Genomic DNA, 27,319 nt, shown 5'->3' on the forward strand with positions numbered 1-27,319 from the left:
ACCTAATTTAATAAGAGCTCAGTGGTGGAAGTGGGATGTTATTTGTCGAGACGTTTCTTTTGCACTCACACTCCATCTTGTTAGTAAATTGTTAATCTGAGATTATATGAGTAAAATATGCAAACGGATTCCTGTTCCATCGCACTTATCGGATTGGCAACAAGCATAAAAGTGGCATAGTGATAATATTCTGGTTTGGCCGGTGATCGACCAATGCAGAGCTTTGTGCAGCTAATTGAATATAATTTTCACATAAATTGCTTGTCTATGGCAAGATTGTATCGCGCTAATTGGTCGGTTCGATCGGTATGTACTTGGTACTTGTAGCTTGATGTGGTGTAAAGGGCTCTAATGATTTTGATGCTTGAGTTTGTAATTTAGTTTGGGAATATTTTATGACAAAGATAAAAATATTCTGTGTTCAGCTTTGATCTAACATGTCAGGAAAAGTTCTTTTAAATTTCTTAAAAAAAGTATTTAATCATGTGTTATATTTTTTTTAAATCTGCAGTATAAATTGGCTGTTTAGTGGTCTTAACGTTGCGTATGCCTACCTGGACTAAAAACCATAGACTACCAGGTAGCGCATAGTGGCTTAAAAATGTCCGATCGAAGAGTTTCAATGTGTTTGTGCCACCTCTCCAATACCATGATTAATAATAATAATATTTATTCAGAACACTATTTGGCAAATTCGATTAACAAAAATAGGTCGGTTTCTTAATGCTAAAAAAACATACTGTAATAGGTGCAATTATATACTGTCCATCTCAATTAGGAAGTAACAGACTTTTTCTTGTATTTCAGATCGAAAAGCTCCACATTAAACAAATTTAACAGAACATCCCATTCCCTCCCCAGATCCGGATCAGGCAAGACCTCAGCCATGCGTCACTGCGTGTGGTACCTGGCCACGGCGTACCCGGCCCCGGCCACCAAGCTGACGGCTGAGCGACTGGATGCGGCTTTTGACGTGCTACATGCTTTTGGGAGCTGTCGGTATGTGTGGATGCTTGGTATATACTGTAGTGGTGAAGGAAGATTTATAGGACCGATGTTTTTCTAAGCATGGTAAATAGCAAACCAGAACTGGAAACGATAGGACTGACCTGGAATAAGTAGCAGATAGTGGCTGGATGAGGAAGGTCGAGGGTAGGAGAGTAGGGTAGAGGTAGAGTGTTGTGGCGCACCTGCGAGAGGCATATGTCAAGCAGTGGACGATGACTTACTGATACCTAATAACAATTTGTTCAGAATGACCCCTGAGTCACCCATTTCGGCTCCACTTTTGAAACACCCTGTGTAAGGTACACTGTATACTTGATTCGGAGAGACTGCTTTCGCGCGCCGAAACCCTCAATACCACTAACAAATATGTTACAATCCTCCCTCCACAGCTCAACGTCAAACCAGCACGCGTCTCGCTTCGTCTCGCTAACATCTCTTGACTTCGACGGCGGCGGCGCGCTGGTCTCCGCCTCCGTGCAGACCCTGCTGCCGGACCTGAAGCCCGCCTCGGCGCCCATCAGGGCTCTTCATAAGTAAGTGTTGTGTATTGGCTATTTTTAATGAGGATTATCAAGAGGGAGTAAATAACGACAATTGGAGCTCAGTGCAAGACGTTACAAAAGTCTTTTCATGAGACCATAAACATGCAAATCTAACGTGTCACACCTCAGCGCTTGTTTAACGAGTGTTAGAAATTTGCGAAAAAAATATCGTTCTCCATAGTAAAAAGTCACGTGACTAACAAAGTTTCTATGTTAAAGGATAATTTTTTCATGAATTTTCAAAACATATAGAACAAAAGATATTGAGAATGACGCCCTGAGTCACCCCCTTTCGGCTCAGTTTACCCTTTTTGCAACACTCTGTACCAACAAACTCCATTTTCTTCATCCAGCCTCCTCCACGGCTGCGACGGCCGCCTGCGTCGCGACCTCTTCCTTGACCAGGCGCCCATAAGCACGACGAACCCCTACGTATCAGCGCAAGACAAGGTGGACGCTCCAACTGAGTTCACGGCCCTTAAGGAAGCCCTCAAGAGTCTGGGAGTGACGGAGCAGGAACAGATGGCTCTGTGGAAGATATTGGCGGCTATATGCCATTTGGGCTGGGCTGGGGTCGCTAAAGGTAAGCAATACTTTTTGTTTCCTGGAGCAGAAATTTTAGGAGTACCAGGCGCCCATAACCACGCAGACCTAGGTGTCAGCGCAAGACAAGATGGATGCGCCAACAGAGTTCACGGCTCTCAAGGAGGCTTTGAAGAGTCTGGGAGTGACGGAACAGGAGCAGATGGCACTATGGAAGATATTGGCGGTTATATGCCATTTGGGCTGGGCTGGGGTCGCTAAAGGTGAGGAATATTTCTTTTAGTTTCTGGAGCAGGAGTTTTAAAAGTACTAGTTCACGGCTCTCACGGAGTAATGGGTCTGCGAATAAACCGACGCAAAACAGTCGATATGCGTATCAAGGCTAAAACCTCGGACGCCTTAATACTCGATAACCAACGCTTGGACTCGGTCGATACATTCACTTACCTCGGAAGCACGGTCACCCGTCAGGGAGGAGCAGATGAGGATATAGAGAGCAGGATCAAGAAGGCGAAGGCTGCGTTTGCCCAGCTCAAACCTGTTTGGGACTCGAATGTGCTCACAAGGCGAATAAAAATCTCCCTCTTCGACTCCATCGTGAAGTCCGTATTGCTCTTTGGTTGCGAAACGTGGAGAGTGACGAAAGGGCTGACGAACAAACTGCAAGTGTTCGTCAATAAGTCCCTAAGATCGATCCTGCGCGTTTTCTGGCCGAAGACAATACGTAACGAAGATCTGTGGAAGCTGTGCCGACAATCTCCCATCGGCAAGGAAATTGCGAAGCGAAAGTGGAGATGGATTGGGCACACTGTACGAAGAGGAGCTACGAATGCCGCAAACGTAGCTTTTGACTGGAGGCCACCAAATGGCAAGCGCTCCCGTGGACGCCCTGTCCAGACATGGCGCCGAAGCGTCGAAAACGAGCTGCGAGCCGCTGGACTAAGCTGGAGCGAGGCCAAAAGTACAGCCGAAGATAGGCGGAAGTGGCGGACGTTAGTGGAGACCCTCTGCACCTCTGGGGTGCCATAGGAACGACAACAACAACACAGTTCACGGCTCTCAAGGAAGCTTTGAAGAGTTTAGGAGAAACGGAACAGGAAGATGGCGCTGTGGAAGATATTGGCGGCTATATGCCATTTGGGCTGGGCTGGGGTCGCTAAAGGTGAGGAATATTTCTTTTAGTTTCTGGAGCAGGAGTTTTAAAAGTACTAGGCGCTCATAACCACGCAGAACCCCTACGTGTCAGCGCAAGACAAGGTGGACGCTCCCACAGAGTTCACGGCTTTTAAGGAAGCTCTTAAGAGTTTAGGAGTGACGGAGCAAGAGCAGATGGCGCTGTGGAAGATCTTGGCGGCTATATGCCATTTGGGCTAGGCTGGGGTCGCTAAAGGTGAGAAATATTTCTTTTAGTTTCTGTATACTAAGCAACTGATAAAAAAAAGTTGTTAACATTTAAAAAATCGTATGAAACAAGCCTCATGACCAACACAGTTTCTATAGAGAAGCCATTTTTTTTCACGAATTTTCAAAACCATAGAACAATGATTGTTTAGAATGACCCCCTGAGTCACCCCCTTTCGGCTTATCCTATTTTAACACCCCATATATTCATTCCACATGCCTGATGGTTCTCTTTCTCCCCGCAGTAACAACCGGCCCCGTCGTAAAATACCAGTTCGCGGTACCGAGCAGCGCGGAGCGGGCGGCGCGGCTGCTGGCGGTGCCGGCGGAGGAGCTGGCCCGCAGCGCGCTGCCGCTCGAGCCGCAGCCCGCGCCGCCGCCCAGGGCCAACTTCAGGTAGGACTTAGGAGTCTGTCTTTAGGAACCAATGATTAGAGAGGAGGGATATGTCCTTTAAAAAATTAAAATGGCGGATCAGATGGCGTTGTGGAAGATATTGGGCGCTATCTGCCATTTGGGCTGGGCTGGGGTCGCTGAAGGTGAGCAATATTTAGTTGGTTTCTGGAGCAGGAATTCTAGGAGTACCAGGCGCCCATAAGCACGCAGAACCCCTACGTGTTACTCTACAGGGTGTTGCAAAATTGGTATACCAAGCCGAAAAGGGTCCACACAACTCGTTCTGGAAAACCTATTTCCGATGTCAGATTTGGGCGCACGAATAAAAAAAATGCCCATACAAAATTTAATCAATATTTTATTCATTACTTTTTTGGCAACCCTAATGTTTTTTATGTTAGCCCTGGTACCCCACTTCCGTATAACTACATGTACATACATCACATGCCACGCGAGCACCTTATGACCCTAGTACCCCACTTTTGTATAATAGATATAGCACACACCGCGCGCCGCATGACCTCCTGGCTGGCGGACACGGCCCGTCCCTAGTACATTTTTTACGGTTTTGCATCTTTACCAACCTAACTAGTTAATTAAAGTACTGATTAAAAAATTAGGACAGGTATTAATATTAAACATTTAACATACCTCTCCAATCCAAAAGTAGGTAACAGCAATATCCTCCGGTATTGCACTGACACAATAACGACGACACATTGTTTTTGTCATTCACTGCTATCACTTACACTTAATTCCTTGGTAGGTAGGTATTAAAACGATCTTTTAGCGAAATAATAACTTAGCACAATTTCACTTTTTCACTGCTCGCTATCAAAAAAGTTCGATGACGCAACCACACGAAATTTAGAATAGAATAGAATACTACTTTATTGACTTAAAAACAATTAACACAAAAGTTCATTATTATTCACCGTAGGAACCTCACGCGCCGAACTCATAGAAAGGGTTCTATGTGTCGACCTTGTTGCTGGATACACAGCCTGGTGCGTCGGCGCACAGAATCCACCACGCGACGGATCATGGGCGGGTCGATGCCGGCGAAAGCATCGACTATCCGCTGCCGCATTTGCTCTTCTGTGCCACACTCGACTGTCTGGCCACGGGATCACGCCCCCACGCCCTATCCACTGTGGGAATCTGGCGGCTAAATAATTGCGCACTTGTACCGCGAAGTGTGCGGGGGCGCCGTCGTGCTGAAAAACCACGCGATGGTATGCCGCCACCGGCAGGTCCTCCAGTAGCTCCTCCAGCTGGCCTCGGAGGAACCCCAAATAATTGGCCCCGTTCAGCGCGTGCGGCAAAAACACTGGCCCGATGAGGTGGTCGCCGATGATACCGGCCCACACATTTATGCGCCACCGATGCTGAAACCCAGTTTCACGGAATGCCCTCGGATTGGCGTGGCTCCAAACATGTTCATTGTGGGTATTAAACACACCCATTCTCGTGAAACTGGCCTCATCGGTCCACAGAATGTTGTGAGCCAGTCCGGGGTCGGCAGCAATTTGGCCACGGTACCACTCGCAGAAAACGAGACGCGGAGCGAAGTCCCTGACCGTCAGCTCCTGCGTCTTGCGAAGGTGGTACGGATGCTGGCCGTCCCGGTTCAGCGTGCGCCACACGGTCCAGTGGTCAACGCCAAGCACAGCGGCGGCGCGGCGGGTGCTCCGGGTGGGGTCCTCGGCGAAGTGCTGGAGGATGTGTTCGTCGATGACTCCGTGCCGGTCGGCGACGGGCCTCCCTCCTGGGTTCCGCTCGCGGACCGAGCCATTCGTGTGCAGGCGGTTCACCAGGCGACGGAAGCAGGGGTACGAGGGCAGGCGCCTCGGTGCTGGCACATCCACATATCGGTCCCTGTACATCTCACGGGCTGCCCAAAGGTTTCCCCGACACTCCCCCACACACATCACCATGTCGTAGTATTCAGCGTTCGTGTATTCAGCCATTGCGCGACAACTTAAAAAAACACTAACGACTCGCGATGCACTTTGCAAATGAAGATTTTCTTTACACTAGTAAACTTTTTCCCGCCAAATTGAACAATTCTCTTATTGGATATTATGCAAAAGCTATTTGTCTCTTTTTGCCACAGTGATTAGGCAATGTAAAAACAATAGCATCTATCTTTGTTACGCATAGACAGCCTAAAAGTAAGTAAGTTCGCTATTGGCCAAAGGGTCATAAAATAACCATAACACAACTCTTTCTCTTTCTATCTTATGGGATACCAGAATAAAATATGAAATCCCCTGAAAACAGCCTTGGCTTGGTTGATTGATTTATGAGCATGTAATACATACGTCCTACGCATCCGCATTGACCAGTGTTTTGTAACTCACAGAAAATCTAACTAACTAATCTAAGTTGCTCAGGTAACTTCAGGAGTACCTACCTACTATTCATAGGATGAATTTCGTTATTCTTACAACCTACTAGAAGAAATACCTAGCAAACATCAAAAAAATCTGAGGCGGGCGGGCGGCGCGGCATTTTGTCAAACGCGGCGGGCGGCGATGTCCGCAAAGCCTTTGCCGATACCGCACCGCGCGATTGTAGGTAAAACCAATACCCGTATTACATTTGAATAAGGTTAGTTTTTGTCTGTTTCAGATGTTTTATTCATTTGACGAAACGCTCTCGGTTTAAAGTACAGATAGGTAGCATGATATTTCATAATTTCATTATTCATCAAGTAGATAAGGTGAAGTCGGCTAATGCGGAAAATCGGGTAAGTAATTCCGATTTCTTTTAAACACAGCCATAAGGTACAGGTGGGTTATTCCGAATTTCGGGAAATTCCGATTTTTGCAGATTTCTTCTAAACGCAGCCATACTTTGAACCGTGGAACCATTCACCTTGATGGCAACTTAATCTTCTACTGCGCTTGGGTTGACTCAGGGCGCTAGGACCGAGCATCTTCATCATCATCAGCCAATAATCATACACTGCTGGACATAGGCCTAGACCGAGTGTTGTGGCCCAAGGAGCGCCACAACACTCGGTCCTCGGCCTTCCTCATCCAACCACTACCCGCCACCCGCCTAAGGTCGTCAGTCCAGCGGGCAGGAGGGCGTCCCACGCTGCGTTTGCCTGTTCGTGGTCTCCACTCGAGAACTCGTCTACCCCAACGGTTATCGGTTCTTCGGCAGATATGACCAGCCCACTGCCACTTCAGCTTGCATATTTTGACAGCTATGTCGGTAACCTTAGTCCTCTGACGGATAACCTCATTTCTGATATGATCCATCAGAGAAACCCCAAGCATAGCTCTCTCCATAGCACGCTGAGCGACTTTAAATCGGTGGACCAGTCCTACCGTCAGTGTCCACGTCTCTGCACCATACGTCATCACTGGTAGGACCGAGCGTGAGTGCTAAAACGTAAAATTTATAAAAAAGTACAAATTTCCGCAGATTTGAATTTTCGGAATTTTCCGCACATTGGTAATTAAGAATTCAGATAATTAACTGATTGTTTCTTCATCCAAAAGATTGTCGTATTTGTTCACTATGTTCGGGATTTAAAAAACCTAGCTCATTTTTTTCTGAATTTCCCGGAATTAAACGACAAGGGTAATTCCGAATGTTAGAACATTTTAATATGAATAAATGTAAGTGCTTCTTGTAAGTGCTTCTGGGCAGTTGTAGGCAATATTTTTAAATTTAGTTTTTGCGAGGTTATCGCTGATCGAAAAATACATATGGTCCTTTGGCTTAAATAACCTAAAACTCATTTAAAATCTCATTCGGAATAACCCGCACTCATTCGGAATTACCCTCGTGCAAAGAAAAAAAATATGAGCTTTTGAAACTAAAATATTCACGTATTCCGTGGGTATTTAGATAAGTATGTTAAGCGGTGTTTTAGGTAGTATATTAAAGTATGTGATTGGATACAGCATGTTTAAGTACTGCAGACGGGATGTCCACTTTCAACATTTCTGCGGCTATCAGATCGGAACTGGGACCTTTTCATGCCATGGATATCTGTAACTGAGAGTGGGTCCGTACTGTACTTATGGCCAGCTTATCCGGATGTGTGTTTGTGAGATATTTATCGTCAGTGGTTGTTAGCAAAGGCTATAGCGTTTGAGAAAACCTCCCGATAAACCTGACACCAGCGCAAAAAAAGGCCTTCTGCTGAAAAAATTAATGTTTATGAAAAATACTTATTGAATAACACCCAGATAACAAAGATCAAAATGACACAGTCATACTTTAAATATGACAGCTAAATAATGTGGTTATAATTCAAAATAAAAAGTTCAGGTACAAATCTTTTACTAGCCAGGTGAAGCTGGGTTATTCCGAAAGGTTTTTGGTCGAGTTCGGTACAATCGTATTTTGTCACATTATCAGAAAAGGTCAAGGTTAGGTAAGGTAAATTTTGAGTTTAAAAAGTTGATATTTTTTTTCATTGCACGAGGGTAATTCCGAATGGATGCGGGCAATTCCGATTACATCTAAAAATTAGTTTTGAGTAGTTCATTTAAGCTAAAGGTGCATATGTATTTTTCTATCAACTTTAACCTCGAAAAACATATTTCGCAATATTGCCTAGAACTGCCAAATTCATTATTATAACCCGATCCACAGAATTTCATAGTTAAATGTTTCATCATTCGAAATTACCCTAGTCGGCTAATTCCGGAAAAAAATTAGCTTACAACGTAGTGAAAAAAACGACAGTATTTTTTATGAAAAAACAATAAGTTTACCGATAACGTGCCGGTAATTCCGGAAATCAAAAATGCGGGAATTTGCATTTTTTATTCATTTTACGATTTAACACGTACGCTGACGAAGTTGCGACCAAGGTGAATGGTTCCACGGTTCAAAGTATGGTTGCGTTTGGTAGAAATCGGCAACAATCGTAATTACCCGATTTTCGGCATTGGCCGACTTCACCTTAAATAATTGGATTCATCATCATCATCATCATCATCATCACCTATAATAATACACTGCTGGACGTAGGCCTCTCCCGAGGAGCGCCACAACACTCGGTCCTCGCCCTTCCTCATCCAGTCACTACCGGCTACCCTCCTAAACTCCTAAGGTTGTTATCACAAAATTCATATGAAGGGTAGGGAATCTCGTTTTTAGTAAGCAGGTAAGTCACTTCTTGTAGGTACGAGTCTGAGGGAATTTTATCTCCTTAATCCTTGATTCCTAAAAACAGTTTATTAAGTAAGTACTTACTTAATTTTGAGTGAAGGCGCGGCGCGGCGGCGGCGGCGGCGGCGGCGGCGGTACCGTAGCGTAGCGGCTTCACTCAAAGAAGGCGGCCGCGGCTAAGCGGCTGTACTCAAAGAGGGCTGCCGCGGTTCGTCAAAGCAGTTACAAATGCACATTTTATTGTTGATAAGGTAGGTACTTTGATTTAGTCACATCGCAGTGCTAAGCATTAGATATTTTTACCGCGAAATGTTTATGAAATGTTGTTTGTAGAGTTAGGTATAAGTATGTTGTGCGTTAAATAAATAAATTAGGTAATTAATAAAATAAATGTTGCAAGTAAGTACTTATTTACCTACCAACTACGTAATCTAAGTAGGTAATGAATGATAGTAAATGATGAATTTGATTCTAGGTAGGTAATTACATTTCGTCAGCACGCAAGCAAGTAAGAATTTCATCTCCATAATCCTTGATTCCTAAAAAGTTTATCTTTTTCCCTAATTTTAGGGAAACGAGAAACTGGGGTAAAATGGCATTGATTGTCCATGATGTCCTAGTAACCAGAGACGAATTCAGTCAATGAAAAGGTCGGATATTGTACATTTCAGTTGAGGAAATGCACCGAGACCGAGAGAGACCGCCCGGCGGCATGCGGCATTCCTTTGAGTCCTTTGATTTTAAAATTTCGCGCCGAAAATATTGACGCGCCGCGAACCAATCACAGCGTCATTGAGGAAATGCAGATGTGTTGACAAAAGGCTTAGCTTTAAGGACGAAAATGCATGTTATTATGCTATTTCTTTCTATTTCACGCGAAGGCCATTAACAACGAATACTTTCTTCTCACTCACGCATCATATTAACACATACATAGACAATTAGACATTAAAATACTTTAAAGTAATACAAATAAAGAAGTATCTATCTCTCTTTTACTTCATAGATAAGTTATATCTTTTTTCTTTTTCTATCTTAATAATGTAGTTACTTTTACTAGGACAATCTGAGTTCATTGGTTCTCAAAGTTTTTTCAGGTAAAGTGGATACCGTTACCGTAGATACGTTGAGGTAGGTAAGTACCTACTTCTTCTCCTAAGCGTGTCGGTGAAAATAATAGAGCTGAACTAGGGTTTGTCACTGTCGTGTTGGTATTGGTTATGATTATGAAGGTAAAAGTACGTAGGTATTAATACTCATTACTCACACTATGAAAGTAAGTAGTAATTCACTCAATCGAATCGAATTCGTGAATAAAATACCTACAATAATACATTGCACATTGTTCTGTTACCTAAGCGGTGAAAGCTTATTTAGAAGCAGAGTTATCCTTAAGTACATCACCAATCAAAATATTCCCTCACGTCACTGCTATGAAACGAGCTCAATGCCTTTTTTCATGCAATTCTTTCGGTGATTATCAGTTTGAACAAGCGTCGCGTGGCGACTACCAGGAGACCATTATGCGCTGCTCGCGCGCGAATTCTTAAAGTTGGAGAGCCATTGGTCAAAAGATATAAATTTTTATTGGTTTTGCTATTGGTCAAAACTCTCGTCTCTCTTTTTATCTTCTTTCTATCTTTGTTTAATAATGGTTTAGATAAGATAGTGCCTATGGGATACCAGAATCAAATAAATAAATTACCTGAAACTAGCTTTGGCAGAACCCGATCGTTGGGGAGATATGATTAATTAGTAAGTAAAGTACACACACCTGCATTGACCCGTGTGTTGCGCTCGCGATTAACAGAAAATCAGTAGGTAGGTATGAATAGGAAATACGTTATTCTTCTAACTAGATCAAAGAAGTTCAGCGGCGCGGCGCGGCGCGTCGGCCGCGTCAGGCGGCTATTTCAAAGCCAAGGGCGGCGGCTTTGACAAATGCACATTTTGTTGTTATTTAGGTAGTTTGATTTAGTCATATTGCAAACTTTTAAGCATACACAAGTGTAGTGTAGACTGTGTAGTGCGTGTAGTGTGTCGCGAAATGTTTGTTGTAAAGACAGTTTTTAATTTATTTAGTACCTACTATGAAAGAAATAGGTAGATAAATTTATTGTGCGTTAAAACCAAGTGATAGTGGGTAAGTGTGATTGTGTTCTGTGTTTATCAGAATATTCGGGATGTTGGATGTCGCACGTAAGTACCTACCTAGTTACGCGATTAATTTGATTCTAGTCTGTAGTAGGCAATTGTAGGTACCTATGACGTAAATTATCTTAGTTTTACATTTCCTGAACACTACATGTAAGCACTTACTTAAATGTAGCTAAGTTCAAATTCTGTTGTGAATTAGTTTTCCCTACTTTTAGGGAAAAGAGAAAATGGGGTAAAATGGCAATTATTCAAATTTTGTGCATGATGTCCTAGTAACAGAGACAGAGTTCATTGACATGTAGGTCAGTGGGTCTTGTAATCAGCTGTTTTAGGGTTGTTAGACCACTTTTTTTCTGCGTGATTTTTTGAAACTTCAATCGTCAATAACTCGAAAACGGTAAACTTTTTTGAAATTCTGATTTCAGTTTCGGGCTTAGATATAACATGCTGCACATGCTGGTTTCGGCTTGATATACCCTTTTTGCAACACCCTGTATACTGAAAAACAAACGAACAAAGCTTTCTAGAGTCTAGGAGTGACGGAACAGGAGCAGATGGCACTGTGGGAGATATGTGTGATAAGATGTGATAAGTTCTCGGTCGGTGTCGGTGCCGGCGGAGGAGCTGGCCCGCAGCGCGCTGCCGCTCGAGCCGCAGCCCGCGCCGCCGCCCAGGGCCAACTTCAGGTAGGAGGCTGTCTTTATGAGTCAATCATATGAGAGGAGGAATGTGTCCTTTCCCCCCGCAGTGACAACAGGGCCAGTCGCAAAATGGCTGAGCAGATGGCGTTGTGGAAGATATTGGGCTGGGCTGGGGTCGCTAAAGCTGAGCAATATTTAGTTGATTTGGAGCACGAATTTTAGGAGTACCAGGCGCCCATAAGCACGCAGTACCCCTACGTGTTACTCTATACTGAAAAACAAACGAACGAAGCTTTCTAGAGCCTAGGAGTGATGCAACAGGAGCAGATGGCACTGTGGGAGATATGTGTGATAAGATGTGATAAGTTCTCGGTCGGTGTCGGTGCCGGCGGAGGAGCTGGCCCGCAGCGCGCTGCCGCTCGAGCCGCAGCCCGCGCCGCCGCCCAGGGCCAACTTCAGGTAAGGGCGTGGCTTTATGAACCAATGATATGAGAGGAGGAATGTGTCCTTTACCCCCGCGGTGACAATAGAACCAGTAAGGCCCAGAAGATATTGGGCGCTATCTGTCATTTGGGCTGGGCTGGGGTCGCTAAAGGTGAGAAATATTAAGTTGGTTTCTGGAGCAGGAATTTTAGGAGTACCAGGCGCACATAAGCACCCAGAATCCCTACGTGTTACTTTATACTGAAAAACGAACGAATGAAGCTTTCTAAAGTCTAGGAGTGACGGAACAGGAGCAGATGGCACTGTGGAAGATATGTGTGATAAGTCATTGGTCCCGAGCAGCGCGGAGCGGGCGGCGCGGCTGCTGGCGGTGCCGGCGGAGGAGCTGGCCCGCAGCGCGCTGCCGCTCGAGCCACAGCCCGCGCCGCCGCCCAGGGCCAACTTCAGGTATTAATTCAGTACAATGGATGGTGCCTTTCGTCTTGAGGCATTCTACAGGCACCTTCCCTCGTACTTGGAAGAACTTTTGTAAACTAAAGTTCTCACCATAATTTACTAATAAGGCTGGAAGAATTAGTTTACTTTGCATTTACTTCACCCCACATAATGATTCCGATGAATTTATTAAATTGAATAAAATATTATGCACTTATATCATACGGGGTAGAGTTTTATAATGCCACCAGAATGGCAAGTACCTACTCTTAATATATGTAGTAGACATATAAATTTAAAAAAAGAAAACATTTCTTTATTTTTAAAAAGAAACAAAAATTCATTCTCCGACCCTGAATATTAATAATAGCTATGGAGGGTTAAAATGTGTATTGTTATTGTTTCAGAACGCCGTCCCCGTGCCACGAGCGCGAGGTGTCGGGCTCGGAGGCGCTGGACGCGTTCGTGGCCGGACTCTACAACGAGGCCTTCAACATCGTCGCCGCACTCATTAACAGGTGTGTTTGTTACTATTGGTTACCATTGATATGGTAAATAAGTATGAAATTATATTAAGAATCAGGAAATTATGTTATTGGAAATTGAATATACATTTATACCTAGCAAATAAACAACGTTGTATTGTAACTGGACAGAATAGTAAATAACCTTGAAATGCGCCTAAAGTTTAGTCGAAATGGTGAAAATTTCGTTATAGACATCGCTTATACACAAGTCAATAATAGCCATTACTCGTATTGTGTCCGGTTAACAATGGCAACCCGGCGCAATTAAACTTGCAGAACTTATAGCCCCATTAAGGCACACATTAAGTATAAATGATTTCTCATGTTCCACAGATCGCTATCAACATCGGCGCGAACATCAGCGTCTATCCTTCTACTAGACAGCCCAGGAGCAGACAACCCGATGTGCGCGGGGCAGCAGAGCGGAGCGCCACTGTCAAAACTACTGGCTAATTACTTGCAGGTACAGTAGAGACAGTCACTGTTTATTGTACATTAACAAATTCTATAGACACAATGGGAGTTATTCTAAAGCCACATCAGACATCGTACTATTAGACAGTCCAGGGGCAGACAACCCGATGTGCGCGGGACAGCAGAGTGGAGCGCCACTGTCCAAACTGCTGGCTAATTACTTGCAGGTATAGTGTAGTAACATAAGATTACATAACATAACATAACATAACAGACAGAAAATGGGAGCGATTCAGAAGCCACATCAGCGTTGATTGCGTTAGACAGTCTCGGCGTTGACAATTCAATAATGTGTAAGCCGACCTGTTTAAAATATTACTCGAGAAGAAACTGTGGTGACTCCATCAAATTATGACTAAATGTAAAATGTGCGATCATGAAAACTCGATTGGCACACATATGAGTGTGATAAATGGTCCATTTGGGGGATAATGGGAGATTCCAGAAACTCCTCCAAAATCTATATATCTAAGCCTGTAAGGTATTCGAACGTGAAATGTGCGATAGTGCAGATACAATATGGCACACACATGAGTGTAACAAATGTCAAGCTAGATCTGAACTTTAAATGTGCGATGAGTGTAACAAATGTAACTATGGATTCCAGGAACGGCTCCAAGCGGTCTTCCACGACGCTATGCTGGTGGCGCCGCGAGACAGATACGCTGCCGAGGGCATCGCGCTCGACGACGGCGCTGATGAAGGTAAGGAAATCAGGTTTTCAGGTCTTTCTAAATTCGGGCTTTTCACGACAAGGTCTAATATATGATGTGAAATGTACTAAAATATGAATAAAAATGAATCTATAAGTTATTGCGTAGGATTGCTTATTTTTGCACAAAATTTACTGTGAAGGCTATAAATGATCACTATAATATTTTTAGTGTCTTATTTGCAATCTGTTTATTATAAAAAATATGTCCAGAGTTGGATTGCCGCGTAGTCATTCTTCAGTAATAAAGACACTAGAAATATGTAAATGTAGTGCTCATACCGCGCTTTATTTTTGAGCCAGCGAGTGTTACGAGAATCTTAAGGTAGCTTTTCGAAGCGAGCGTCTGTGACTCCGTGGCAGAGCGTCTGATGAATCCTATGGAAATTGATATAAGCCTGTATTGAGATGCTCTGTGACGCTGAGCTCGGACGGGCACCTTTAGTCGTCGCTCCTGTGATCTTATTTGTGAATATCCTCAAATCCTCACACAAGGAGAATATAGCAAAGATACTAATTAAATAATAAATTTTTCATGATATTTCCCAGACTGGGTATCAGACTCAGCGCAGCCGGGCGCCATGGCGGAGCTGCTGGACAAGGCGCCGCAGAGCGCGCTCGTGCGCAGTGAGCAGACCGACGCGCGCGACGCCCCCCGCGGCCTGCTGTGGTAACTATATACTCTGTGTAGTCATTACATGTGCATAATGTATGTCGCAGCGTTGGCAGAAAAACGCCGCATCGATGTTGATTTGAGCGTGTAAACGCGTCGTAATCCAATCAGAAACGCCAAGGGATTTTCCTTGGGTAAGGTCAGCCCTGGCAACATTTTAAAAAGTAAGAGGTCCGTGACGTTTAAAAAGTGAACCGGCCATGCCGCCATTCTGGATTCAGAGCTTCTACGTGACACGGGAAACAGTGTGCTGTATCATCGAACTTGCCGCGTTTCTAAAAGTCATCCGTCTGCATCATCGCGATCTTGCATTGTTACATTAAGTGATGATTGTTTTCTAAATAATCAAGATACGAACTACACGAAGAGCCTATTATTTCTGCCGGCACGATGAATCCATCGCCAGACGAGATGCCCGGCGACCCCTCCCCGTTATGTAATTTGCGTAATTCCCATACGTCTTCTCTGCATTGAGTTCCGAGCGCCATCTGTTGGTCTCCATCTGAACTAGTGGCTAGGAGTCCGCCGCGTGTGTACAGACTGGGTGTCGGACTCGGCGCGCGGGGGCGCCGTGGCGGAGCTGCTGGACAAGGCGCCGCAGAGCGCGCTCGTGCGCAGCGAGCAGACCGACGTGCGCGCCCCCCGCGGCCTGCTGTGGTAACTGTGTACTCTGTGTGCTCATTACATGTACATACAGGGTGATTTTGAAGACCCGCATAATATTGGCCCCATAGTTAAAGTTGGTCAGTATGACTAGGAGAACACGTGGTGAAAATATTATGCGGGTCTCCAAAGTCACCCTGTATATAGACTGGGTACAGAACGCGCTCGTGCGCAGCTCGCAGACCGACCTGCGCGACGCCCCCCGCGGCCTGCTGTGGTAACTATACAGGGTGTTGCAAAAAGGGTATACTAAGCCGAATGGGGGTGACTCAGGGGGTCATTCTGAACATCTTTTGTTGTATGTGTTTTGAAAATCACGGAAAGTCTCCCCCTTTCGGATTAGTATACCCTTTTTTGCAATACCCTATATACTCTGTGTGTTTTATAAAGCTCGGTTCCACTATCCTCCGTTGGAATCATGTTTCGTCTGCAACCATTGTGGCAAAAAATGTCGTGCTGCTATTGGACTATACAGTCATCAACGACGGTGCGGCCGTCGTAACTCATAACCCACGAGCACTGCAACAACCATCTATATAGATGCTGTGGCCAATGATAGGTATACTCATGTGGGTTTTATAAAGCTCGGTTCCACTATCACGCGCAGCCGACGACTATGGACGGAACCCTACCTACGGACGAGCTGGTCTCGGTTCGTAAACTATTACGCATTATGAACATGCAAATGCGCGAATGATATTACTCCATTTTCATCTTGCATCTTCATACACGCACACATTATCTTAAACCCACTATACTCCACTACGGTAATCGACGTTGGGAGACATTTGAATTCCCGGACTTATTTCATTATTCAAGGTGAAATGGTGATGGCGTATTAGGCATTCAGACATTCTTTTCTTAAAAAAATAATTGGGTTGAACGTCATTATTAACACCAGTAGCCTATTTAAAATATCTTGTTAAAAGCCTTATCTGTAAACGTATTCAATGGGCAAATATACTGTAGCCTTCAGTGATGCATGGGAGATAAAAATACACATGTTTAAAATGACACACATTTTAGTTAGTTTATCTGTGACAGTCCGTGTATTTACATTTTCTATTATTAGAGAGTGTTCAAATGTAGTGATAAATGAAATTATAAGAGTCAATAAAAATACACAAAGTAAAAAGGGCTAAATGGGATTTTCAGACATAATCCGTAACATTTACATTTCAGTTTTCAATAAAAACTTAGAGCATGGTACTATTTATGCAAGTGTTGACATGAAACCTGTGCATTGTCAGAGTCTGCCAAAACATAATGACAAGAATGTGTAAGTGTGTTGTATGGCATTATGAAAATCTGTACGTTTTAAATGTCTTTACAACGTAGACACTTAAATATCGATTTGAATAGAGATGTATCAGTATTTCATGTGCCAACAACCTCTATCATCTTACTCCATTCATTAATCCGCAAAATTGTGGCTGCCATCCCAACCCTATATGTTGCCCAAGAAGAGAGCACCTATTTTATCTACTGATTTTAGATTTCACGTCTATGCCTTTATTGACACAATTTTTCTGTCAGTCATCGCAATTTTTTCATAAACCCAATATCTCTGAAACCTTCCTCTCCACTTTTTTAAAGACATTCCCTCTTACTTACATTACCGTCTCTCCCACAGGCTCCTAGACGAAGAGTCCATGTACCCGGGCGCCTCCGACGACTCGTTCCTAGAGCGGGCGCTGGCGCACTACGCGGCGCCGCGGCCCACGCACCACCTCATCAAGAAGGCGCCTCATCAGACGCAGTTCATACTCCAGCATCTGCAGGTGAGTGATTGACTGACCGAGTGACTCACGGTCGATTCCCGGCCGGGGCAGGTATTTGCTAAAATACTCATATTTCTACACGGGTATTATGTATCTATCTGTGTATCTGCGTGGATACATCAGCTGTCCGATACCCATATTACAGGTTCTGCCTAGTTTGCGGTCGGATGGACGTGTGTGTGGGATGCATTTATTTATTTACTTAATTTTCGTTATATTTGTTTTAGGGTACGAATCCAGTGCTGTATGACGTCACAGGCTGGTTGAAGGCCAGTCGAGAGAACCCAGTCACTAAGAAAGCTATCACATTACTGCAAGAAAGCCAAAAGTAAGCACAAATACTCTCACATAATCACTAAACCTAAACGTTTTTAATAAATTATTTTATCACATTTCACACTCAATTTGTAAGAGCGCGCCTTGTCAATCGTAATGGTGACTAGCATACGCAATCATTAGGTCAGTTTACACCATATTAAATACACGCCGTCTTCAATACCTGAATAATCTGTACTAGATTTATTTGTTACTAGAATTTCAATACAAATACACCTATTTATTCGTCGCAAGCTGCGTTCCTTCACTCCAAATTCACCCTCCTAACCTCACCTATTATTTCCAGTGAAGAGATAACCCACCTATCATCATGGGCGCGCGGCGCGTGCGGCGTGGGCGCCTGGTCTGCGGCCGTGGGCGATGCCGGCACGCTGCGACGAGCCTCGTCCATACGACGGACGTTGACTTCTGGTAATTATGTAGCCCTGGTACTTTGCATCAGCCAATAGGTCTAAAGACTTAGTAAAGCAGGACACTCAATTTTGCCTTTTGAGTGTGAACGGGCCGCGACCCAGGGACGGTGCGGCGAGCCTCATCTATACAAAGAACACTGACTTCTCGTAACTATGTAGCTCTATGTAGCTCTGGTACTTTGCACCAGCCAATAGTAGCCTCCTCTACTGTTTACAGGTCGTATAATTTGTAAAATATAGCATGAACCCTATGACAGCTGTAAATCCCATATTTTAATTGTCATTTGTTGTTTTTCAACGAAAAAATAATTTTTACCACTGTTCAAATTTTTGTATGTCACCTCACTCGTATGAACTTACTTACATTTCAGTAACAACTCCTACTCTATTCCAGGCACAGCCGGCATGAAGCGTCGTTCAACGGCACTGCAAGCTAAATTCGTAGCGGACGGTATAGTGGACACCCTCCGACGGTGCGGGGCCGGCGGCGTGCAGTTTGTGTGCTGCTTGTTGACCAACCACCCGACAGATGGCAGTGACTCGATAAACATGCCGCTTCTAAGGTCTCAGGTAATTCACCGAGTGTGACATAGATGTCGCTACTGCTGCGGCCTAAAAGTGGAATGGGGACTATGGATGGTGAAAATCTTTAGGCGCATATATTGCACTCACTTGCAACACATGATTTTTATAGTTTGGATGCTAATAAAGCTTTAAATTTATGAAATGATTACTCATGAACAGAGAAATTTGTCTTTGTTGATACTAAATAGGTACCTTTTGTAAGATAATTTTCGTGAGATTTTAATATCATTTTTATTTGCAGTTCCGTGGTTTCCAACTCCTGGATGCGGCGAGGCTGTACAAACAGGGCTTCCCTGAACACATGCCGCTATCTGAATTCGCTAGAAGGTAAACTATCATACAGCCGTTTTACCCCTCCTGAGTTTAGATTGAATAAAATAGTTTTTCGAACCTTGAGTGTAATGTTTGTAGTCATGAATTATAAATTCATGCTCTCTTGGTGACTTATTATTTTAACATACTTACAACATTCCGCTCACTTACAACGTGGTTTAGGATAGCTATTGCGACAGTATGTCACTATTATAGATACGATTTTAAATCACAGTCAAAAACCAGCAACAATAATTTCCACATTATGAATTTGCATGTAGGTAATTCTACTTCTTTCCATACCCAGGTACCGCCTCCTAGCGCACTCCGAAGACGAGTCACCCGAAGGCCCCGCCCCGGCGCTGTCTGAGAGGCAGGTGGTGGACGACATGCTGCTGTCTCTAGACCTGGACGTGACCAGCTACCGACTGGGACTCACTCAGGTCAGTGACTCTATATGTAACACTTGAGAGAGATTGATAACTTTTTGATAGGTAAAATATGGGATTAGTTTCTTTAACTGGTGGCCAAACAAGGAAGGTTGCCCTAATAAACATAATAAAAATAATAGTAATGGCACTTGTTTCTTGTTTGAAAGTTAAACACAAATCAATAATCGGAGGTTTCACTTGTCGATGGTTCTCTTGCTCTGACAAATAAACCCCAATATTTCTGTTGCAAAGTTAGCGTTGTCGACTCTGTGTATTTTTCCAGTGATCTTATTTTCAGCTATCTACAAGCAATTGCAGTTAGACAAACCATAAAGGCGGCAGTTTTATATGTGTTTTCAGAGATGCAGATGGGATTTTTTATAATAAGTTTAATAGGTTTATTGAGATGCCATTTGCAGAAAAACTTCATTTTCCATCGTTAAATCCTAGGCGTGTACAATATAGCCAATATATGGCTTTTAATACTCCGGTGGAACGTAGCAACTATTGCTGGCGAAAATCTTTAGCTGCATATGTTGCACTTATTAGTTGTGGATTTAAAAGTATGAATCCAAAAAGCTTTATCAATGCTAATTTACTAAACATAATATTAATAAGCTATGAATTTATGCAATAATTCTGCTCGTCTACAGAGAAATTAAAGTCTGCAGATTTAAAATACCGAATCGTGTTCTTGTGTATAATGTGGCCAAGTGTAGGTTTTTAAATCGATCAAATAGTCAAAAATAGACTGAATTTTCTATGGCGCGGAGCTAGTGCAGCGTATTTACCGCTAGGTGGCGACAAATGCGCATTTACCCGCCACTACTCGAAACGATTAAAAACTTGCACTCCCCACGCGGATCGAATCCGTACTGGATACGATGTATGGAAATCTTTTAATTATTCTGAGAGGTCACCTTGACTTCAAGACTGCAAACTGGATTGTTGTATGCAGGGCATTGGTCTCACCTTCGAAGTTTTAAAATATGTATGTATTAATTCGTTTTATTTATTTTGTTCCTTGACCTTGAACAACGGTTACCTCAAATAGGTATATAGGATTCCTGATTATTATGATGTGCGTCTAAAAATAGGAATGTTCACTGTTAACCTAATCATTGGTTACATCTATAGTTTAGTATCCAATTAAATTACAATACTTACTATATTTTTTTAAATTAATTGTGCAGTGAATGCCATAATTATTAAGTAAATTGTTTATTTAAACTAAGTACCTAACAAGTTTTATAAGTGATAAACAAAATATTAACTAACTAGGTACTACATTATTACGAACCGCTATCTTTAACTTTCATACTCTCTTTTTTTACCATTTAAAAATGCATACAAGCTAAATAACTTGTTAAAAGATTTTAAACGAAAATGTCTTGCCAACTTATTACTTATATCGTTTTTGTGGGCTCTATGTAGGTGCATTAATAAACAATTTAAACGATACGTGATCAATACAAACTCAATTCCTTACCAGAGTGGGTGAAAAATAAAAAAAAATGATTGATTCTCTGTTTATTTACGCACGAACCAAATCAAAATGAGAACTTCTTGTTAAAAGTACCTACATACCCATACACATACCACTTGTTTTTGTCTACAGTGAGTGTAGTTCCTACAATCTATAGAGTGGCCAAATGGTGCCAATAAATGAATGGCTTACTCTAGTTTAGATGAGTAACAACATTACATCCACTTCCTACCAAGCGTTATCTATATTGCATCGCATGAAATGAAATTAATCAATCTATTCACACTTTGATTTTTAATACGGTGATTATGACTTTATTTATTTTTATTGATGCCTCTGTTTAAAGCGTTTAAGAGAAAGTTGCGTACCTTAAACTAAGTATTTGGAGGGCTCATTACCATATTAATACTTCTTTTTACCGTTGTTTATTGACTAGAGTAAAAAATGAATATGTAAAAACAACTACTTCATCGTACGTACATCATAGTTATAAATAATGATGGTCTTCTAAAACTGAAACCGACAAACCTAAAAATCTATAATGAAGTCTTGTTAAACTAATAAATAAGTACCTATTTATATTATAATAAAACCAGTAGAAATAAAAAGACAAGAGTGTAACAATTTAAATTCAAATTATGTTCGACTAATATTTCGTTCACGATAGGTATCTATTAAATGAAACCTAGACTCGCGCTAGATACCTACATTGTAAACGTTTAGTAATTTAGTCATCAAGTTTGTTATCAGCTGTCGATGCCTAGATCTCTTTGTTTGTTAATATTGCTTTGTTAATGGTTAGTTAGTTTGAGATAGTTGTCTTGCACCTTGTAAATTTATGTTGTAAAAGGAGGTTGAGTATTTGAGTAACGAGTATATGTAAATTATGTAATAATTTTATTTTTGTAATATAAAAAAATCTTCTCATTTTCTAAGTTTCTTCTACAAAGTTACTTACTTATAAACCCACTCCTTACCTAGTTAAGTGATGAATTTTTAACATAGACCAAAACAAAAGAGTATCTGGGTTATCTACAAATACATTTATTTTTTAATTTAAAATAGTTACATTTGTGTTAATAATGTGTTCATTGTATTCTAATCGAACACATCATCTGAATCAATGAAATTCATTTATTCAACATACTAGGTCTTTGGCCTTTCAGCAGTCATAGTGTCATATACTTGGTGAATTATATCTCATAGTATATTCTCGAATTTAGTTTAAATGCAATATGCTTAGTAAGTAGTTCGATAGTATTAGAGGCTCGTAAATAATGTAATGAAGTATTTTATCAGCATATAATAAAAGTAGCACAACTTTTAAACGGCTAGGCCAATTTAGATTAAATCTGTCTAAGAGCACTCGGGGTAACATTACCTATAGAAATATATCAAAAATCGGTTCAAAAAAGCTACCGCTACCACATACAGATACACAAAAATACCTCTTTTTCGTCAAGGGTGTGTATGTAAGAACTAAAATAAATATTTCCGTGAACATAGGGACCACTACCTAAACCAATTAAACTAATAGCGACAAAGTCCACCTCAGTACGGTAGCAACCAGCCAGACCGTAACAACCCGGTGAAAGTACTTACGCAACTGCGAATGTTATCTCGATAGAGTAAAACGTTACATTGTAGCACAGGAAGAGATGCAGGTACCTTTAGTGTCTTCCTATTGGTTAAAGATAAAGAAGAAATTCGGAGAAGAATGGTTGCGAATTCACATAGAACAGAATATAGTTAAAACTAAAAGTATCTCTTCCAGACCACCACACAGATATAGAAAAATAAAGTTACGAAGAGATGTAGTTTTGAAACATAGGTTCTGCCTTTGTAAAGATGAGCTATAGAATAGAGCACCCATGCGTGCCACTTTCGTAGTCCGACGACATAATACTCCAAAACGGAACACAAAGAGACGCCTTGTCTATGACTCGGCACAGTTCGGAAATGACACAGTGAGCGCGTTATGCAACGATGAAAGTTAGCGTTCAGTAATGTTGAATAACAGCTGGAATGTAGGCACGTACTACACTCAGCACAATGACTCCCGAGATTAACTGGCCACAGTATTATCTAATATTTTTCCTTTTGACCGAGTGAGCGGTTCTAGGCGTCATTTAAAATTTAAAAGTAATCAGTTTTTAATTTCGTTTGGTTATGTAGTTAAGAATAGGTTTGTCTATTGATTTCTAGCACTAACCAATTGCAAATTCGTACTTGCATTTTGCACTTAGATAATTTTTCAAAAATCTGCTTGCTACGGTTTTCAACACTGACATACAAATTTTGACATTCTTGCACCTCGTCAAAATTTACTTTAGTATACATTATACAAGTAATACATTGTTGTTAGTGACCCCACTATTATAAAATAAAATAAATAAATAATAATATTATGCAGGTAATTTTTTGCTAAGTAGGTATTCAAAATTATTTTACAAAGCCTAATTTTCCAGTTTCAGTCATTAGGAAGTGCAATAACTTTTGAAGGTTAAAGTTAATTAAGTTAATATCTTTGTGCATGCTTATTTAATTAAATATTTGCAATAAAATAAATCCTTTTTTTCTTTCTTTATGCGCAGTTTAACTATTTTTTATCTCAGTCAATTTTGCAAATTAAATAAATCCTGCCATCCCAATTTTTTTCACTTGACATTTTGCACTTATCAATTTAGTATGTGAGAAATAAGAATAGACTTCATACTTGGATATAATCATAACAATATAAACGAATCTATCATGATCATGACTATTTGTATATTATAATTCGATTTTAAAACACACAATATACGATTGTGCAAACTATAACTTTCTTTTACGATCGAAATATGCAAATGTGGTGCAAAGTAGCCCAATGTCGGTCCTTGAATGTTATGGACCGGACAAACTGGTTTTTTTCTGACCGTTATCTCTCTGTTTTAAATTAATACAGATTTATAAATGAAATATACACGCACGTTTGGAAAGTATAAAACGTAATTAACCTCATCAGATTTGATCTGTTGGTGAAATATGGATAACGACCATAAACTGAAAAACATAAAAAATCTATGATATTTTGAGCGTTCTATATATATAAAGGGGTGTTAAGACGGTTTGAGATTAAAATGAGTATTTAGTGCAGTACGTTCTATTCTATCTATTTTTTTTATTATAGAACTAGTATTATTTTAGTTTCTTATTGGTAAGGTAACCTTGAATTAAACGATGCGGTAACTATATTTCTATTAAATGTATTGTTGTGGTTTGTTATGGAGTTTTCGTGAAGTATTTTATTGACCAATCGTTTATAGGACAGGGTTATAAATCGGTCGTTAGTGCTAAATTTAACCGCACATTCAAATAAATAAATCCTTTACTATAAATACCTATACTTCTACAAAATATCGCTATGTTTTATTGTTATTTGACCTCAAAATATCGTCCGGCACTAAATAATTCCTTTACGAAATATTTGCGTCTCAAATAATAAATTCTACGTTAGTATTGGAATTGGATACTTATAGGTACTTAGGTAGACACCTAATATACCTATTCATCTTCTTACCGAAATCATTAGCCACTTAAGTTGCTGACTGCCAAGGCATACTTACACAATACAAATGCACTTTATTTGCACCAAGAAACAAACGATAAATTTTAAAATAGAACAGTACAAAGATAAAGTACAAAAATAAACTATTTGTATTTGTATTTGTATTAAAGAGGCCTTTTTGCTTAAAACAATTACTAACACCTTTGGTTGGAAAAGTTAAGTACCAAATTTTATACAGGAAGATAAAAAAAACCAGCACGTCTCTTGGTAAAAGTTCTCCAGTTTGACCAGTAAATCATGTGGATATGTTTTCGGGAGCATGTCATTTACAACCTGTATGTGTACCTCTACACGTATACCCCTCGCTGAATGAGTGATGTATCATACATATACTTCATCTGGCTACCTTTTACCGTTATTGGATATGAGAACAACACGACACTGAGATGGATGCCCGGCGTGACAGATGGACAGACAATTAGACAGCGCAGGTTAAGTGTAGATAATTGATTCTTCATGTGGTGGGTGAAGCCAATAAAAAAACTACATTGAACGAACTTAAAGCATAAAAAAAAACAGAGTGAAATTCACGGAAATACAATCGCGAGCTTTGAAAAAGTTCCAGCGACATTAAATATGTCACTGGCAGTTGGAACTTTTGGACCCATGGATGTTTGTTAGTCTTTCACTGATAACGGATGAAATTTTATAGGCTACATACCTCATCCATTATCCTTGGTTAACATTCAATAGGATAGTTTTCCTTATTTTTTATTTTTTCTATTCCCGGGCCTTTATCTTAAATATTTTGGGTGCAATTTGTATTGCTTTAAAAACAATCAAAAAAACATTCAGATACCTTGGTACTTGATTCCCTGGTTCTTATGTTCTTCCCCTGTATGTATATTGTATAATTTATGTAGTTAGTTAATTATTGAAGTGTCACATCATAATGTGTCAGAATATACATAAATAAAAGTTTTAACTTCGCTTGTATTCACTTCAAGTTTATTTACAACCAACTTTCCCGAAACGACGCTTTTCATTTCACTATATTTTGTATTAGCAGAGATTATTTTACCATTTTATCTATTTACGATGGACTTAGGAAGTGTCTGCTGTGAATTTTATGCGCTCCAGTTGGTTGGGACCATAAAAGCTTTCCTCTATACAAATATTTCACTTTTATACATGTTTAGGTAAAAGCGAGATAGTTTGAATTGAACATTTTGCTATTATTTAAATCCATATAATTAGGCCTTGTTTCACAATGTCTGGTTAGTGGCTAACTGTGACATAAAATACATGCTGTCACTCTCTGTTATTATTTTTTTGACAGTGACAGCATGTATTTTACCTCACAGGTAGCCACTAACCACTAATCAGACATTGTGAAACAGGGCCTCTTTGTCGTATTTGCTCTAGATCCAATCGATAAAAGCACATAATTCTAGCAATGTCAAATCTTATTTTTGGAATGACATTTACGTTTAACAGTTTTAAATTTAAAATTGGTGCCTTCAAAATCGCTAATATTTTACCCGCTAATTATCACATTAGTTATTATGTTATTTATAAATTGACTATTTAAATGACTGGTCAGTAACTTTCTTATTTGATTGACGGATGAACAATCATTCCGACTATTCCGAGTCACTAATTTAAAATCGGCATGTCATTAGTTTTAGCCAATTCTGTGTGACAAAAGCCAAAATCGATCCATTATAATGATCATTATCATCATCAGCGTGTAATCGTGCACTCCCAATGATGTTGCGTGAAAATGGTTCTACATTTTCTATCATCCCATTTGTATCAGTGGTTTCTATAACTTATTTTAAGTTTACCGTGTCCTTTTACTTGGACGTTAAAATCATCATCAATAGTCGTAAGGTAAAATTGAGGATAATAAATAAATAAAGGACGCTTTGCAAATTAATTACCGTAAGCACGCGAAGTACAATTAAGTTGAATGCATTCAATACAATGGCTGCATTCAATATCAATGTCAATTTCTTCAACGTTGCCTTTGCCAAGGTTGTGCAAAAATTATATTTAGCCTTGCCTCTGTATAACCGGAAGTGAGGTTGGCTTTATATGTACATATTTTGTAGATCATTTTGCATTTATATTATCTAAAAACGTTGGTGGAAATATTACCTGCTCGTTAACAAAGCACAAAATACAGATAATATATGTTTTGGGAAAAACAAACCAAGTGTAAGTCTTGTTTTGGTTTGAATAAATTATTTTTAGTGGAAAGTTTTTTACCATGGCTAATTAGTGCCTTCAGCACTTATTGTTATTTTACTCTCAAATACTTCTCCTAACTCGGTTAAAATCCGGTTAAAAGGTAATAAGCGTGTGAGACGTCGAGAATTTTTCAAGCAATTGACATAGTTTATCACGTAAAATTTTAACTGGAACCACTTTCTTCGAATTTTTTTCAAACTGGCTCAAAGTGGGTTCAAAGTAGTAAAGGTACCGTATACATGTGCTTTTCACACTCGTTACTGTCTAATTTGACAGTTGACAGCTTGACAAGTAAAAAACAATGGAGTTAAAGTTTAACTTGTTAATTGTATGACTTGTTTTAAATAAAATAGAAAAGAAGGTTAATTAAAGCTGTGAACAAAATATAACACTGTAGATAACATTATATTTTGGTGT

At 40.7% G+C, this 27,319-nt stretch overlaps 1 protein-coding gene across 6 annotated transcripts in view; it reads left to right on the top strand.

Moving 5' to 3' along the window:
* Window positions 1-27,319, top strand: part of LOC105384284 (unconventional myosin-XVIIIa) — a 172,907-nt gene that overhangs the window by 79,000 nt on the left and 66,588 nt on the right. For 5 of the 6 annotated variants that reach the window (XM_048626288.1, XM_048626290.1, XM_048626292.1 and 2 more), the window contains 15 exons: window positions 862-999; window positions 1,398-1,541; window positions 1,904-2,133; window positions 3,740-3,774; window positions 12,606-12,721; window positions 13,117-13,227; window positions 13,570-13,699; window positions 14,318-14,414; window positions 14,972-15,092; window positions 17,392-17,539; window positions 17,767-17,867; window positions 18,162-18,286; window positions 18,683-18,858; window positions 19,115-19,200; window positions 19,493-19,628. In XM_048626288.1, the coding sequence (XP_048482245.1) occupies window positions 862-999; window positions 1,398-1,541; window positions 1,904-2,133; window positions 3,740-3,774; window positions 12,606-12,721; window positions 13,117-13,227; window positions 13,570-13,699; window positions 14,318-14,414; window positions 14,972-15,092; window positions 17,392-17,539; window positions 17,767-17,867; window positions 18,162-18,286; window positions 18,683-18,858; window positions 19,115-19,200; window positions 19,493-19,628 (1,894 nt within the window). Of the gene's footprint in view, window positions 1-861; window positions 1,000-1,397; window positions 1,542-1,903; window positions 2,134-3,739; window positions 3,891-12,605; window positions 12,722-13,116; window positions 13,228-13,569; window positions 13,700-14,317; window positions 14,415-14,971; window positions 15,093-17,391; window positions 17,540-17,766; window positions 17,868-18,161; window positions 18,287-18,682; window positions 18,859-19,114; window positions 19,201-19,492; window positions 19,629-27,319 lie in introns of all 6 variants that reach the window. The other variant, XM_048626289.1, reaches the window with a different exon arrangement.

Source organism: Plutella xylostella, chromosome 16 (assembly GCF_932276165.1).
Source record: "Plutella xylostella chromosome 16, ilPluXylo3.1, whole genome shotgun sequence".
Lineage (NCBI taxonomy): Eukaryota > Metazoa > Arthropoda > Insecta > Lepidoptera > Plutellidae > Plutella > Plutella xylostella.